This window comes from Hyperolius riggenbachi, chromosome 5 (assembly GCF_040937935.1).
Source record: "Hyperolius riggenbachi isolate aHypRig1 chromosome 5, aHypRig1.pri, whole genome shotgun sequence".
NCBI lineage: Eukaryota > Metazoa > Chordata > Amphibia > Anura > Hyperoliidae > Hyperolius > Hyperolius riggenbachi.
Window position 1 is genome coordinate 397892188 of NC_090650.1, and position 18524 is coordinate 397910711.

Sequence of the window (18524 nt, forward strand, 5' to 3'; positions counted from 1 at the left end):
CAGGGGCCCAGGAGGGAAATTTGGCTGCAACAAAGGGCCTCTAATGATGCTTTTTGGTCGGGGGTGTCTGTTGGGGGGCCCCCAGGCTAATTTTGCCCTAGGGCCCAATTGTTACTTGAACCGGCCCTGTCTACCACAGCGGTGCATCAAAGCCACGCCTCTCTACTAAAGCACACCTGAAGTGACAGGGATACAAGGCTATTTATTTCCCTTTAAACAATGCAGATTGCCTGGCTGTGCTGCTGGCATGCATGTAATAAGGGCAACGGCTAATTTGGGAGCTGGTTGAAGTCGAAAAATGGTTTACCTTGCTGTGGCAAATTTACCAGCGACGTTAAAGTGAACCTCCGGACTAAAAATCTACTCAGCAGAACTGAAAAGGCTTGGTGTTTCTTTAACAGTTTCACAGCATCAGAACTTTGTTTTTCTTACCAAAGCATCATTTTTAGCTGCATTTTTAACTAACTCCACCCATCAAAGAAAAAAAGCCCGGGCTTTTTTTCCCTGATGCTGTGCAGAGCATGATGGGATTTCCTATGTTATTCACATTGCCTAGCAACTGGGAGAGGTGCTCAGCACACAGGACAGTTGGGACTGTGTCTCATGCTCCCTGTCACCTCCTTTCAACCAAAAAGATGGCTGCCATCATGAAATCAAACATTTGCCTGTTCTTTTAAAACAGGATGGGTAAGAGATTATATTACCTATCTATTTTAATTAACATAACTAATGTAACTTAATGACAGTATGTTTGTTTAGGCTGGAGTTCCTCTTTAATTACTATTCCCCCCAAAATCCATTATTCAGTGGGGTAATACGTAATTCAGCTTCCAGCTATTGCTGGTGGCCAGACGACAGTGTTTTTTTCCTAATTTGGGCTCCAGCTTTTGGCAGCACCCAAATTACTTACTAAGCGCCCGTATAGCCATAATTCGCATTACAGCCTATGGCGGCGCCCTTTCTGCCTGGCTTGGTTTTGCTGATCCTCTGCCTCTAAAGGCCCTTTTACACTTAATCAGTTGCTCTCAGTTATAACTGAAAGAAAACTGATTTTTAAAGTAAAGCCCATATTTTCCTATGGCCTCTTTTACACTTACAGGGAAGGTTCAGGGTGGCTCTTAAAAAAATAAAAATGCCCATCCACTTACCTGGGGCTTCCTCCAGCCGTGGGCAGCCAGGACGTGCCCTCGGCGCCGCTCCGCAGGCTCCCGGTCCCCTCCGGTGGCCGACCCGACCTGGCCAGGCCGGCTGCCAGGTCGGGCTCTTCTGCGTTTCAAAATGCGCCTCACGGGGGCGCGCTGACGTCATCGGACGTCCTCCGGGCTGTACTGCGCAGGCGCAGAACTACTGCGCCTGCGCAGTACAGCCTGGAGGACGTCCGATGATGTCTGCGCGCCCCCGTGAGTACCAACGCACACCAACTGATTAAGTGTAAATGGGGCCTAACCCTTTTAGCCATTGACCCTAAACAAGCACGCCAATCAGATGTTGGACGCGGTAATGCGAGCATATCCCTGGTTGTATGGCTCCGCCGTCAGTCTCCCAGCAGCGATCACCGCTAGAAGACTATTGGGCAGCAAAACCGGCGTCTATTTACCGTGTACAGCGCTGTGATCTACAGCAGCGATGTACTGGGGACAGCCGTGTGACAAAAGGGGGGGGGGGGAGGGGATCGCTTGTGTGCTGTGTTGTGCAGCCCTGCAGCTAGGCCTTAAAGAGAATCTGTATTGTTAAAATCGCTCAAAAGTAAACATACCAGTGTGTTAGGGGACATCTCCTATTACCCTCTGTCACAATTTCGCCGCTCCTCGCCGCATTAAAAGTGGTTAAAAACAGTTTTAAAAAGTTTGTTTATAAACAAACAAAATGGCCACCAAAACAGGAAGTAGGTTGATGTACAGTATGTCCACACATAGAAAATACATCCATACACAAGCAGGCTGTATACAGCCTTCCTTTTGAATCTCAAGAGATCATTTGTGTGTTTCTTTCCCCCTGTTCTCATGCACTGAAGATTCAGGCTGCTCTTTTCTTCCTGCAAACAGCTTTGCCCTTGTCTGTAATTCCTCAGTATGTGAAAGCCCAGCCAGCTCAGAGGACGATTTATCCAGCTTGGAAAAGATAAGAGAGAAGAGAGAAGCTGCTCTAATCCTAAATAACACACAGGCAGTGTGCATAGAGGGGCCTGGAAGGGGGAGTTCATAGCAGAACCACAACACTGAAGAACTTGGCAGCCTTCCAGACACAGGCTGACAAGTCTGACAAGAGAGAGATAAGTTGGTTTATTACAGAGACTGTGATAGCAGAAAGTGCTGCAGTAAGCCAGAACACATTAGAATAGCTTTTGGAACTTGTAGGATGATAAAAAACAGGATGCAATTTTTGTTACGGAGTCTCTTTAAAGCTGCAGTGGCCAATGAACCAAAAATGGCCTGATCTTTAGGGGTGTTTAACACTGCGGTCCTTAAGAGGTTAAATCCTATGTCGTACTGTGTCACCAAAAGGACAACTGTAACAAGAGGGATCTGGAGGCTGCCATATTTACTTCCTTTTTAACAATACCAGTTTCTGGGCTACCCTGCGCTTATCCTCTGCCTCTAATACCCTGAACAAGCAACAAGCAGATCAGGTGTTTGACGTTGTCAGATCTGACAAGATTAGCCACATGCTTGTTGGGTAGAGAGATAGGTTACTGTGCTTCAAAGAGTTTAGAGACATCACAGGTGTTATCTTCACATCTTCCCTATGGATAAATAAGGGTAACTAGAAGGGGAGGGAGAACATGGCAGCTCTTACAGCTATTATAAGCCAGGAGAAACTGCAGGAAAAGAATGGTGCTTAGTTCCCCTGTCTGTGATAACAGCCAGTGCTGCTGCGGTACTAAGGCCGTATACTCTACTTCTTTAGGGAAGCAGTGACAGGAAACGTTACAGGAAGGGAATACTGTATTTGAAGTACAGTAGTTCAAGAAAGGACTTGCTTTCAGGATCCTCTACACAAAACGTGGTGTGCTCATTTCTTCTCCAGACTGCGCAGTGGTCTTCAGCATTTGCACACAAAGCTCAGTGGACATGCCTAGTGCCTGGAGGTCCTAAGCCATTCCTTGTGTGTCGCATGCAATCATACACTGGGATTGCAGCAGGAACCCTGAGGTCTGCAGAAAGGAGGGTGCAGCCAGCACAGGGCAGAAGCTAACATGCAACTCTACTCTTAGTGACTTTGGCGTCAATTCACCAGAGAGGATTTACTTAGAGTAAAAAGGTAGGTAGTTTATCTCATGAGGTATTTTAACACTCTGGAGTCAATTCACCAGTGTGAGAGGACAGAGAGAAAAGTGTTCGATAGCAGGGGATAATGGAGAGATATGCATGAGGAAAGTGTGAGAAAGCAGAGAGTTAGGTAATCGGTATTAATGATTTACATGGGATACTTTTCCTCTCTGTAAGCTTGAAAGTGAAGCATTGTGGGTAGGAGGCGAAGTTTTACCACTACCTGACCAGAGTATTCCCGCCTTTTACTGCCGGATCATATCATAAATCATATCACGAGTGAGTCTGAACTTCTTCACCACCTCTGTCTCAGTAAAATTATCAAGAACTTCTCTCTCACGAAAAATACGAGGGGCGACTAAACAGACCCTCCTCCTGCGCCTTCGTCTCCTCATAAGAGAAGCAAGCTCTAAGGCCTAGTGCACACCAGAGCGGTTCGGCTGCGTTTTGCGATCCGCTTGCGGCTGCGGATACGCTTGGGTAATGTATTTCAATGGGCTGGTGCACACCAGAGCGGGAGGCGTTTTGCAAAAACGCATACTCCCGGGCTGCTGCAGATTTTGGATTGCGGAGGCGTTTCTGCCTCATTGTTAGGTATAGGAAAAACGCAAACCGCTCTGAAAAACGGCACTTCAGAGCGGTTTGCCAGGCGGTTGTTACAGTAGCTGTTCAGTAACAGCTTTACTGTAACAATACATGAAATCTACTACACCAAAAACGCTTCACAAAACCGCAAAATGCTAGCTGAAACGCTACAGAAAAATAAGAAAAAGCGTTTCAAAATCTGCTAGCATTTTGCGGATCTGCTAGCGGTTTTTGGTGTGCACCAGGCCTAACAGAGTAAGCTCAAAAGGCTCCATCTTCCACAGCAGCAGCTGCTGTGTGAAAACCACGATATCTCCAGGTTCATTCAGGGGATAAAGAGATGAAAAAAATAACGAATGGCCACACCCCCTTTCTTCCCTGGTGAATTGTGATTTGTAGAAAACCTAACTACTAACTACCACTTATTTATCTCATACTTATCTCACATTTATCTCTTGCATTTCTCTCTGTCGATATTTTCCCCTATACTTCTGGAGAATTGCTATTTGGAGATATCACAGGAGGTAAATTACCTCCCAAGAGATAAATAGGTTGGTAACCTCTGGTGAATTGACGCCAATGGCCAATGTCCCAGCGGGTCCCGCGGTAGAGACGAGCGGCAGGAGGCGACGGACAGCAGGTAAGTGCAAAGTCTGGCTCTTGCGATGATGCGTGCACATTTCCCGGGGGAGTGAGGCTGCAGTGTTGTAGGACAGCTCCCAGGCACTAATACCTGGCTCCACATCGCTCACTACACAGGAGCATCGCTCAACGAATACCTAGTATTCACCTGAGTTATGCTCCTTTACGCAAGAACAACCCTTCCCTGGGACATCCCCATCCTGAGTGATGTGAGGAGATAAGAAGCTCGCATGTTTAAAGCTTCTTATCTACTCGAATTGCATATGGCCCCTGGTCTTCCCGTGCCCACTTGGAGGAGAAATGTTTTGGAGTATATTAGTAAACCTGTTGTCATAATACTGACGGTATCTTGTCTGCTTCGGAGAGGCGAGTCCACCACCACCTCCTGAGGGATTTTAAGCCTTTTAGAACCTTTTATCCTGCTGGCGCCTCTGTTCACTCTTACATTACCAACATCCACCCCTGGTGGAGGGGTTGATCCCCATTTTTTCCTTATCTACAGAGAGCAACTTTTAATCCTGAGTGAGGACAGGTCTAATCTCCTCACCTGCCTATACAGTGATTACCTAGGCGGTAACCCACGTTTGTGAGTATATACATTATATACTTTTCATTTCCAACTCCTTGCTTTGCATACTACACTATATTGGGCTCTCGGTATTTCTTTTGTATCATCACTTGGAGGAGAAGGCTTCATGACATCATAGCCTAGGCTAAACATCACTGGCAGGGGGTGGGCTTACATACAGATATACAGCAATATATAGCAACATATCTCAGTATTTCCTTTATTCTTTACAAAAATAATTCTATTGAAAGGCTCTACACAAGGATGGTGGGCAGACTGTCTACGCGCTTGCACACAACTTTAGAAAATAAAGAGAATCTACCATAAGGAGATGAAATAGTTCAAAATCTGTCAAGAATTTTACTGCCTATGGTAAGGGACAGAGAGACTAAAAAAAATAAAACATAGTGCATTTTACTCTAGAACTGTATATTGCATACAAATGCATTTTACATTTTAAAATGTTTTGCAAGAGTGGTCCTTTAAGTTATTTACAGTAAAGTACCCCTTTAAGGCCATTCGGAAGCAGAAGAAAATGTCTTCTAGATCAAAGGTAAGAAAGAAACATATGTTTCACTTAAAATAATAACGTGACTTGATGATGCTGACATCGGCCTCATTGATTTCCATGAACCTTTAAGTTTACGGCTGTGGTATATCGGCCTCAGGTTTATTGTTGCCAGGGAAGATATTACAGGACTCCCAGGCTCGATATAATGGGCGTATGGCTCAGAGGCCTCCTGCATACCGAGGCACAATAATATAGATGCTTTCTTGTTTAGCAGAGATAGACGTAGCGTCATTGTCCTCTCCCCCCTGGGTCACCGCCAGGCCATGTTCTCTGGGAAATGCGCTGTGTGACGCTGTGCTCACTCATACATAAAGCAACTTTAATTAATTGCTTGTTAATTAGAAAGATTCTCAAGGGACATTCCTGACGGCCAAACGACAATTTAGCAGGACAAGGTTCTGTATAAAAGGTCAGCCATGACTGGCAGGCTGAATAGAAGCACCGGGCTCTCATCACACCCTTCGCTACTGGGCTCTGTGTCACATACCGCGCAGTAACTGGACCTGCCTATTATAGCAGCTGGAAACCCCCCATCCCCCCCTCCTCCTGACCTATACGCCATTGTGTCCAGGCCGCTAACAGTTCCATAATTAACTAGGATGAAATAGTCCCCTGTCTTTCAAGTTCAGAATCACATATGGTTTTGGACCAGAGAAAGTCAATATGGGCAGCTGTGACCAATTCTGCTTCAGGCAGAGGAAATAAATTCCATCTTGATTCCACAAAGGCAACTGGATCAATTCTCTAAATCAACTGCCCCTGGGGGCTGGAGTAAAAAGAACTTGCCTAGTGGGGAGTAAATTATTGACCTGATTTACACAAACTGTCTGAATGTAACCCTACACTTGTTACACCAGGGCGTCCTATCTGTGGGCCCATCATAAGCTCAACCCAGGGCCGGCTTCCTTTTAGGTACCGGAAGAAGGGATGGGCCCCTTTTTTCTTTCACATTGGATGGGTGGGAGGAGGGTCCAAATTTTCCAACCCCTTCTCGCGGAGTATGCCTGACAGCAAGAACCACATGGCGTGGCAGCAGAGCCCCACACTCACGGCTCAATCTGCAATAGGAAAAAGGGAGGGAGCCAAGCTGTTATTTTTAATAAAATAAATTAAAGAAATGACAATTTTCCAGGTTCTCTTCTTCCTCTCTTTCTCTTCTCTCTCTTTTTCCTCTCTATACCTCTCAGGCTATGTTCACAGCGGGACGTTATTGTCCTGCGTTAATAAAATGTTATAATGCAGGTTATTAAACGCAATATTAAAACTATGCGACATTCACAGTGCGACATTAATGTTGCAGCAGTGCGTTACGGCAACGCACTGCTGCAGTGTGTTACCTCTAAATGCAGACGTTAGATAAAGTGAAGCAAACTTTTCTTTGCCTGTATGCTCTACAGTAGCTACTGTATTATTATTATTATTTAGTATTTATATAGCGCCAACATCTTCCCTTGAAGGAGCTCACAATCTAGTCCCTACCATAGTCATATGTCTATATTGTATAGTGTATGTATTGTAGTCTAGGGCCAATTTTTAGGGGGGAAGCCAATTAACTTATCTGTATGTTTTTTGGGGTGTGGGAGGAAACTGGAGTGCCCGAAGGAAACCCACGCAGACACGGGAGAACATACAAACTCCTTGTTGATCTGGCTGGGATTCGAACCATAGACCCAGCGATGCAAGGCGAGAGCGCTAACCACTACGCCACCTTGCTGCCCGTGCTACTGTATGCAACAGTAACGCAGCATTAATGGGTGTTACCATCTTTTTTTTGTGTGTTGTTACTTTAACATTGCATCACAAGATGAGTAAATGCATCCACAGCATTCAATAGAAGATATTTATAGACTTTGGTGACCCTCTAAATATTACCTGTCTTTATGTTATTGCTGCTTGCTGAACTAAATAATCTTCTTGATCCTATATGTAGCAGACTTTAACTAACTAGCATTGAGACTCTGAAAATAAATCACATTAATTGTTGTAAATCCTGTACTCTATATGTATAACTATGTGTGATACTCACTGAGAGTTTCTGTCTATGTACTTTCAAATGACTGTAACTTTTTATCTTTTAAAAAAAAAAATAATAAAAAAAACCTGCATGTAATTAGACAATAGTATAAATGACAGAGCTTCGTCATCCTGTAATGGTCCAGGATGCAAATCAACCAAATGATGAATCTGTAACATTGTTTCCTCTATTGCCACGGTGCAATCAACCTACAGGACCTACGCAGGACACTATACAGCTATCCATGCTTCAGCTATCCATATCCACTGTGCTTCACTGCAAGCCACACCTTCTCCAAATAGTAGTGCCACGCTGTGTGAGAGATTTTAACCCGAAGGTAGCACACACCCTCACCCTCCAGGTAGTCATTCATCTGGCTCTACAACCCATAGGACAACGGGTCAGACAACGTTTTAGGGCAATCAAATCTAAAAGCAAGCCTTCCCTCACCTCTCCACCATCCAGAGGAAGGGGGGGGGGGGGGGGGTGTCTGATTTCATTGTCCCAAAACATTGCTTGACCCACTGACCTTTCGATCATAGAGAATGGTGAATGCCTACCTGGAGGGTGAGGTGGAGGCTGTCCTACCTGGAAATCTCTGACAAGTGTATGACATTGTGATATGGAGGAGGCATTATTATTATTATTTAGTATTATCCAACATCTTCCGCAGCACTGTACAGAGTATATTGTCTTGTCACTGTCCCCCAGAGGAGCTCACAACCTAATACCAACCATAGTCATATCTATGTGTGTATGTATCGTAGTCTAGGGACAATTTGGGGGGAAGCCAATTAACTTATCTCTAGGTTTGTGGGATGTGGGAGGAAATCGGGAACCACGGAAGAAACCCACACAGACACGGGGAGAACATACAAAGCCCTGGCAGGGATGCGAACCAAGGACCCAGATATTCTGGATTTGGGCACCGCCGTTCAGCAGCATAATTTAGGAACTGGCAATAGCAAAATAGCTAAACCAAATACATACAGAGAGGGAGGAATTATAATCAATAGGGGAGTATATTTTTTATACTTCCCTAGATAATAATTCGCTTTTCTCCTGTCGGACAAAGTGCTTGTGAGGCAGCCACTAGAGCGCACTCAGTAGGCAGTAGCAGTGTTAGGGAGTCTTGCCCATGAACTCCTTACTGAATAGGCGCTGGCTTAACCATTACACTATCCCGTCGCTAGATTACCTTACACAGAGAGAGTAATCTCTCAACTTTCCCTATGCCCTATTTCCCTATGAATGGTGGTCGGACATTATCTACGTTCTGGGAGTGTGTTTTAGGGCGCATACACGCAGTTTACTGGATATCAGCTTGGCCATATAGAAAGAAATACTCTTATTGGTGCAATCACAGATGCGCTTTAACATAATGTTGTAGCTGTGGACTTCCCTTTCAGCAGTGAGGTCCCAGACCTGAATCTCAGCCAGGACCCTGCATGGAGTTTGTATGCTCTTCCACATCAGTGCGGGTATGCTCAGGGCACCTTCAAGAGAAACTCTGACCAAAAATTTAACTTAATCCCAATCAGTAGCTGATACCCCCTTTTACATGAGAAATCTATTCCTTTTCACAAACAGACCATCAGGGGGTGCTGTATGACTGATATTGTGGTGAACCCCCCTCCCACAAGAAACCCCTTCCACAAGAAAAGTTCAAACTTTTGGCAGTTTCCTGTCTGTGAACCTTGTTGCATCGTGGGAGATAGCTGTTTACAGCTGTTTCCAACTGCCAAAAAACATGCAGCAGCTACATTACCTGCCAACAGTAACATTTTCACTGGAGTTCCTTTTCAAATTTCTCACACTTCCTCAAAATAGACACGGGCAGGTTAACTGCTTAGCTAGCTGTCCCCCCAAACTGGCCTGAGGTCGGTGAATTAGCTACTGCCTGCTTTCATGGAAGCAGACATATTGTTAATATTCTGTGCTTTCAAATGAGCTTATCTGCCTTATCTGCTGTGGCAGTCAGGTGACACAGGGGAGAGATAAAATTACAACTTGTGATTAGACACTATAAAGTGGACCTGAACTCTTGCACAGGACAAAAGGAAAACAGAGAAATGCACCCTGTATGTATTTAGAGAGTTTAGCCTGTCTAATTCCCCCTCATCTGTGTCTAATCACAAATTGTAATTTGACCTCTCACCTGTGTCACCTGACTGCCACGGCAGATAAGGCACATAAGCTCATTTGAAAGTACCGGATGTTAACAATATGTCTGCTTCCATGAAAGCAGGAAGTAGAAACACTGCAAATTTATATCAGGATTTGTATCAGCTGTAACAAAGAAATGTTTTTCTTTAAAGGTTATTATGCTGATGTTTATCTTTCAGAGCAGAGAGGAAGTTTTGATTTCAGGTCCACTTTAAGCAAAAAAGGGGGCAAAGTAAGAAGTTAAAAATAGAAGAGAGATGAAGAAATGATTGATATTTGCCATGTAGTTTGTTCCACAATGAGCCCACACGTAATCCATCTTTACTACTGGCAGACATGAAACAAACCAGACAGCACCAACTGTCATTATCTCTATTCACACCCACTAACAATGCGATAGGCTAAGGTAGTTTTTTTTTTTTTTTTTTAATAGATATATTGTATATACAGTATGCACAGAGGGAAATACTGGTTGATTGGCAGTTGGAAACAGCTGTTATTTCCCACAATACAACAAGGTTCACAGACAGAAAACTGTCAAGGCCATGGTCATGACATCACACCATGGGAGGGGTTTCACCACAATATCAGCGACACCGATCTCCCTGATGATCTATTGGAGAAAAGGTAGAGATTTCTCTTGGGAAAGGGGGTATCAGATACTGAATGGGCTGAAGTTCAATCCTGGGTTTAAGTTCCTATTTAAAACTCAATTATTACAAATACTTTCTGTTATAAGAAGAAAAAAAATTATCTTTAGCTAAAATAGACCCAACATTAAGGCGGGAATGCCAGAAAAAACGTTTCACTTAAAGCGGACCCAAACCAAACATTTTTTTAATTCAAAATATTTAGTTGCACCACTCTGACACATACAAAGATAAATAAACACTCCTTCAAGCCTATGAGCATTTCAGTGCATGCTTTTCACCCTTCTCTTTTCATAGCAAGGGTTATACAGGTGGCAGCCATTACTTCTGAGCTTAGAAGGAGGGTTTAGACCATGGGTGTGTTTGTCATCAGCTACCCTCCCTCACAGGGGCGTCGTCTATGCGAAATCTCACACAAGCTGAGATCACCTCCCCTGTGACATCATCAGTAGCAGCCTGTGTTTTGTTTTTTATCTCCTCCACCAGTCTGCTGGATTCTGTCCCAGGAATATGAAAAGAAGGGAGGGGTTCCTCCAATAGTTGTAAAATATTTTAGATTTGTCATCATGCAGCTGAAAAAAGGCTGCTATTTATTATTATAATTTAGAAAATAGATTTTATTTCTGAAATCTTGTATTTTTAATTTGGGTCCACTTTAAGGGCACAAATAGCCAGACATGCAAATCTATCCTATGCAAGGCAATCTTCCTGTTCAGAACTGATCCGTTTGTTCAGTTCCCATGAGCAGATCTGAAGGTAGTGCAATGCTTGATACTTTTGTCGCTGGATATTAATCAGCGACGCTACACTAAAGCCTTACAACTGAGATTAAACAGTACATTTTTCAAAAAGGAGAAATGCGCTTACAGCTAAAATCAGGAAAAAAAACGGCCGAAGTATATTTATAGAATGTAACAGATTTTTATGTTTCTCCACAATCTGCTGCTTCATTTACATGTAACATAAAAATATGCTGAAGTATGCCGCCATTCAGGAAAATGGGCAAAACCAATGATTGAAAATGTGTTTTAAAAGATGTGTGGCTGAGGAAGCAGACAGTGCCCCTCCCACTTTACTCATATAAGGAGTAGTTATTGTTTCACCGAATCTCTTGATAAGAAGTTCTACTTTTAGCCATCTATTAGCCAACAAGAAAAGGTCTCATTTACATTCTGATACTGAATGGAAGGATACTTACCGGTAATCTTGCTTTCTTGGGAGCCATTTGTTTAACTTTGAATTCTGCTACTGAGTTTTCATTACTGCATTAAATTATTTTCATTACTGGATTTCCCCACTTTTAAGACAGCAATGTCAGTAGTAGTTTATCAACTCACAGCAGCTTCTGCAGACCTGTACAGTTTATTTAGACTCTAGAGTGTTTAGTACTGAAATACAGTGTGTCCCTAACTACAACCCAGGAACCTGATCTGTGTACTTTATTGCTGCTACTACTAAGCAATACAAATCAGGATCTAATTATAAGCAGATAAGAATTCCGGGGGTGTAAAATTCAATGCTGTAAACTTCAGAAGTGGCATGAAATCTATCGGAACGCATCCTAGCGCCACGCTGGGTGTGTGTGGGTGTGTGTGTGTGTATATATATATGTGTGTGTGTATATATATATATATGTGTGTGTGTGTGTGTGTGTGTGTATATGTGTGTGTGTGTGTGTATATGTGTGTGTGTGTGTATGTGTGTGTGTGTGTATGTGTGTGTATGTGCGTGCGTGCGTGCGTGCGTGCGTGCGTGCGTGTGTGTGTGTGTGTGTGTGTGTGCATCCCCACGTGTAGTTTGGTAAGCTCACCTGTCCCCCGATGCAAATCCTGGCCTCCTCCTATGTCCAGCAACACCACGAGCACCTGTACCATGTGACATGGCTACATGCGTCAGTATCACATGATACAGACAGTTGCTGTGATGCACCGGACGCTGGAGGAGGCCACGATTCAAGATGGCGCGACAGGTGAGGCTTCAGCAGTGCACAAGGGATTGGAGCCCTATTGAGCCCTTGTGACCGAGATTTTCTGCCATTCCTGATCAATCCTTATGACTGATTTCAGCTTGATCTCTGATTCAACAAAATTATCGGATCGGAAGGTTGACTGGCCCACAAAATTGAGCGATCAATGGTCACCCTTAGAGTCTGGTGGAGCTTTGTGGGTAGGTAAACTGCTTCTTCATGGCCTCTTTTCACAGGTGCGGCAGGAAGATGGACACATTTGTAAACAATGGCCCTGTCCACTAAGCACGAAAAAAGTCTAAGATGGAACAAGTCAATAAGTCAAATCTGCATTATGTTTTGTAAGCGATCTGTGAAAAAATGTAAACTTCTACTTTAGCCACTCTTAAGTGGCCATGCACTAGTTGACTTGGCGCCAGATCGACCATCAAAATCGTTAACTATCGTATAGTACAAAAATCAGTGCTGCTAAGAGCATCCCCGATCAACGATGTGACCAATTTCATGCCTGATTGATCGCATGTATCAATCGGACAAGCTGCAAGATGTCGGGCCCTCATGGCCGATTAGGAGTGCAGTAGTAACAGCGAGCGATATCAGGACAAGGGATAAATGCAAGGAAACCCCCGGCACTATACCTCCTAGTGTATATATGTGCCCTCCATGTGTGCATTTATTCATTACCTGACCTTTGTCCCCCGTCTTTTGCAGTGCCCATCTGTCTTCCACTCCCTGTTCCTCCATTTACGCCTTACACTCCACCGGCATATAGCACGTGTGACATCACACGTGCCACGTGCTAAATGCCAGCAGGGTGTGAACCGCAAATGGAGGAGTGGGAAACGGAGACAGATGGGCATTGTGTGGTGGGCGACACAGGAGAGGTAATGTATAGATGCACACACAGGGGCACAATGAAACACTGGGGGGCAGAGGTGAGGGGGCTGCTTTATATCTATCTATCATTTGCAAGGTGGCTGATTCGTCTGATTCCTGAGAGATTTAATGCGGAGATCGATCGGGAATCGGCTTTCAATGTATGGGCAGCCAACAGACCTCTCTCTAATCAGATCAGATCTGAGAGAGATCTGTCTCTTGGTTAAAGGGAATCTGAAGTGAAAATAAACTTGTAATATAATGCATTGTATGTGTAGTACAGCTAAGAAATAGAACACTAGTAGCACAGATATGAGTCTCATATTGTTTCCAGTACAGGAAGAGTTAAAGAGAAACTCCGACCAAGAATTGAACTTTATCCCAATCAGTAGCTGATACCCCCTTTTACATGAGAAATCTATTCCTTTTCACAAACAGACCATCAGGGGGCACTGTATGACTGATATTGTGGTGAAACCTCTCCTACAAGAAGCTCTGAGTACCGAGGTACTTCTGGCAGTTTCCTGTCTGTGAACCCTGTTACATTGTGGGAAATAGCGGTTTACAGCTGTTTCCAACTGCCAAAACAGCAAGCAGCAGCTACATCATCTGCCAACAGTAAAAATGTCACCATGTGATAAATGTCAGAATGTAAATCAGGGATTTAAAAGATTTTACAATGGGCAAACACTGACTAAATCATTTATACATAATTATTGTAAAATGAAGAACTTCTTTTATTACATTATTTTTACTGGAGTTCCTCTTTAAGAAACTTCACTTGTTATCCATGCAAAAGAGCTTCTCTGAGCTCTCTGACTAATTTAGTCAGAGCGCGATGCTATTTTCTGAAGCACTTATACATCAAAGATACAGAGAAAAACAACTTCAGATAAGATTTTACAGCAGCGGAGCTTAAAGGGTCATTATCCCAGCTCTATTTCATAGTTTAAAATGCAGAGTGTAGTTTGTAAACTGAAAATATTAGATAATAATGCAATGTTCTAAAAAGAAAGCTATATACCTGAAAATAAAAAACATGAGACTCTTTTCTTTGCTACTATTGTTCTATTAATTATCCGTACTACGCATAAAATTAATTATACCATATGTTTTTTTCCGCTTCAGCGTCACTTTAAATCTGCCCATCATCACCAGATGTATAGCTTACCTTTGCTATAAAGTATGGAGTCCTGTAGGCTGGAAAGCCCTCCCTGCTCATATAAATAATATTTTCGCATTGCAGTGATCTATGCTTCACACATACAATTCTAAAACCAAATTGACCACTTTGTTTTTAATATGAGAAGCTACAGCAACGCTGATTAAATCCACCTTTGAATAAAAGACCATTTTCCTTAAAAGCATCACAATTCATAAAATGGCAAAAAGAAATCCGGCAAGGGGGGGGGGGGGGGGGGGGGGAGAGTAATTTCATAACCCTCCGAACATCGCAGACAAACAATATTATAACTTAAGTGACATTCTGGATTGGATGTTGCAGGTTGCCCTGGGCAGAAATTGTGCTGCTTTGGCTTGCTTGTCAATTTATATAAGCAGCACAATTTGTATTACACAGGATATAAATAATCATGAAGGGAGGTAGAGATGCTGCGAGCGAGAGAAAAGGAAACGGGAAAGAAAGTAAAGGTACAGTGCCTGGCAAGAAAACCGTGCAGCAACAGGAAGAGACAGATGAAGAAGAGAGATGAATTAAGGTGGCCATACACTGAATGATATTTTTTAATAAATATCCGGGAGGTTCAATGATTTGATCGAATCTGTTAGAAATCGATGGTGCAAACGATTCCTAATCGATTGATTTTCCGCTGAAATCGATTGATGTGGTCAATCGCACAGATGGAAGATTTTGCTCAATTGGCAGAAGGTTGGCATTGCGCCGATACCACGTTGGATTTCGGGCCGTCCGATGCGGCTCCTCTCACCTGTCCACCAGCGCTGCCTCTTGTGCCCACTCTCCATCGCCAGGACTTCTCCCTGTCTGCATCTATCTGATGTGTGCCACACACTAGGAACAGATTTCCAAAAGATTTCACAATGAAATGTATTGGAAATCGATCTAAATGCATTATTGGATCATTAACTCTATGGGCCAGCAGCAGATCGACCTAGATTTTCCATCCGGACTGATCGTGTAGATCGATGAAATCAATCGATTAATCATGCTTCCTGCTGCATCGATTTCTAGCCGATTCGATCAGAGTAGTTGAATCGGGCCTCAATCGATGACTGTAATCGACTAGTGTATGGGCCCCTTAAGAAAAAAAATCACAAAGTGGATGGGGAGAAACAGTAGCAGAGAGCAAGGACAAGATTAGACGTAAGTTAAGGTAAATTAGAGAGGGGGGGGGGGGCACAGAGAGGGAGCAAGAGAGATAAGGGAGATAGAGATTTATTGGTAAAGGAAAGCAAAAGATGTAGGGAGAGAAAGATAGAGAAGGCAAGGTAAAGAAAGAGTACAAGCAAGGACATGGGGAGGGGTTTAGATAGAGTGACCAGACGTCCCGGATTGCCCGGGACACGTCCCGGATTCGGGGTCTGCTGTCCCAGGCTGCATGAGGTCCCGGGAAACGTCCCGCTTTCAGCAGCGGGACGTCCCGGCCTCGGGACTCTGGCCACTCTATGCTTATGAACTGGCAGCGGCGTCTATAGACGCCGTGCCAGTTCATTGCCCGCAGCCCCGCTCCAGCCTCCTTCTTCCGGTGTCTGTTCCGACACCGGCAGGCGAGCAGGGCTACGGCAAGATGGCTGCCGAAGCCCTGTACTGGAGACTATTTGTCTCCAGTACAGGGCTTCGGGCGCCATCTTGCCGTAGCCCTGCTCTGCCAGGCTGTCAGCGCGGGAGACTTCAGGAGCAAGGTAGTCCCGGGAACAGCGCGCCAGAGGCCGGAGACTTCTGCCAGGTGAGTAAATGCTTTCTTTTTTAGGTGAAATGTTTGCCCGCATTGTTTCTTTTCTGGGGAAATGTTTGCCCGCATTGTTTCTTTTCTGGGGAAATGTTTGCCCGCATTGCGTTTCTTTTCTGGGGAAATGTTTGCCCGCATTGCGTTTCCTTTCTGGTGAAATGTTTGCACGCATTGCGTTTCTTTTCTGGTGAAATGTTTGCTCGCATTGCGTTTCTTTTCTGGTGAAATGTTTGCCCGCATTGTTTCTTTTCTGGTGAAAGGTTTGCCCGCATTGCGTTTCTTTTCTGGGGAAATGTTTGCCCGCATTGCGTTTCTTTTCTGGGGAAATGTTTGCCCGCATTGCGTTTCTTTTCTGGGGAAATGTTTGCCTGCATTGCGTTTCTTTTCTGGGGAAATGTTTGCCCGCATTGCGTTTCTTTTCTGGTGAAATGTTTGCCCGCATTGCGTTTCTTTTCTGGGGAAATGTTTGCCCGCATTGCGTTTCTTTTCTGGGGAAATGTTTGCCCGCATTGCGTTTCTTTTCTGGGGAAATGTTTGCCCGCATTGCGTTTCTTTTCTGGGGAAATGTTTGCCCGCATTGCGTTTCTTTTCTGGGGAAATGTTTGCCCGCATTGCGTTAATTTTCTGGTGAAATGTTTGCCCGCATTGCAGTAATTTTCTGGTGAAATGTTTGCCCGCATTGCAGTAATTTTCTGGTGAAATGTTTGCCCGCATTGCGTTTATTTTGTACTGACATGTTGCCCGCATTGCGTTTATTTTGTACTGACATGTTTGCCCGCATTGCGTTTTTATTTTGTACTGACATGTTGCCCGCATTGCGTTTATTTTGTACTGACATGGTTGCCCGCATTGCGTTTATTTTGTACTGACATGGTTGCCCGCATTGCGTTTTTATTTTGTACTGACATGTTGCCCGCATTGCGTTTATTTTGTACTGACATGGTTGCCCGCATTGCGTTTATTTTGTACTGACATGTTTGCCCGCATTGCGTTTATTTTGTACTGACATGTTGCCCGCATTGCGTTTATTTTGTACTGACATGTTTGCCCGCATTGCGTTTATTTTGTACTGACATGTTGCCCGCATTGTGTTTATTTTGTACTGACATGTTTGCCCACATTGCGTTTTAATTTTGTACTGACATGTTGCCCGCATTGCGTTTATTTTGTACTGACATGGTTGCCCGCATTGCGTTTATTTTGTACTGACATGTTTGCCCGCATTGCGTTTATTTTGTACTGACATGTTGCCCGCATTGCGTTTATTTTGTACTGACATGTTGCCCGCATTGTGTTTATTTTGTACTGACATGTTGCCCGCATTGCATTTATTTTGTACTAACATGTTTGCCCGCATTGCGTTTATTTTGTGCTGACATGTTGCCCATTGCATTTAGTTTCTGGTGTCCGGGGTAACTGTTACTGCATTTATTATTTAATGGTCATAGATGGCTATGTTTGCTGCTTTGTGGTTACGGTATACTATTAGCATCACACAGTTTCTGCACACCCATGATGCAAAGTCTCGTTTGTCCACATCATGGCGTAAACACTGCTTTCTTATGCCTCGGTGTTACATCATTATGTTAGCTCCGCCCATACAATGTCATGGCCATGCCCATTTTTCGACGCCACGCCCCCCCCCCCCCCCCTGCACCCACCCTCCCTGTCCCAGGTTGGACCTACAAAAATCTGGTCACTCTAGTTTAGATAAAAGGAAGACAAGGAAACATGAGCGAGAGGGTGAAGGATAAAAGAAATTCAGGTGGTCTGAGAAGAAAGAGAAGGACACAACTGGATAAAGACAACGAGAAATAAGGAGGATGGGAGAGAGAAGGAAAAAGAAACTAATTGGCAAGTAAGGAGTATTTACCTTTTTGGCTCCCATCAAGGCCGCTTTCTGTAGTTTCCTGTGACAGTATTTGGCGTATGTACTGATGGCCACCCCTGAAATCACAAGACACCAGAGACCAGTGAGATTTGGCAAACAATGAAAGTTACCATTTATCTATAAACCTGCAAGAGATCAACAGATCATATATTACTGTATGTAGGCCAGAAAATATGAGATCCCAGAAATGATTTTTAATGTAGCGCCAACATCTTAGGCAGCACTGTACATAGTACAAAATAAATAGTGGAGAAAATAGATACAGGAATAGTTCAGAACTGCACAATCAGGACATCCAGCAATACAAGTACAGACGTTGTTGATGTGTGGCTGGAGACATCACCAATACTGGTACATGTTCATATTACATATTACAGCAGAATGAGAAACACTAGGAGG

At 43.9% G+C, this 18524-nt stretch overlaps 1 protein-coding gene across 2 annotated transcripts in view; it reads right to left on the reverse strand.

Moving 5' to 3' along the window:
* ARHGAP39 (Rho GTPase activating protein 39) overlaps positions 1-18524 on the reverse strand; it is a 314835-nt gene that overhangs the window by 38827 nt on the left and 257484 nt on the right. For both annotated transcript variants that reach the window (XM_068237894.1, XM_068237893.1), the window contains one exon: positions 18108-18181. In XM_068237894.1, the coding sequence (XP_068093995.1) occupies positions 18108-18181 (74 nt within the window). The remainder of the gene's footprint in view (positions 1-18107; positions 18182-18524) is intronic.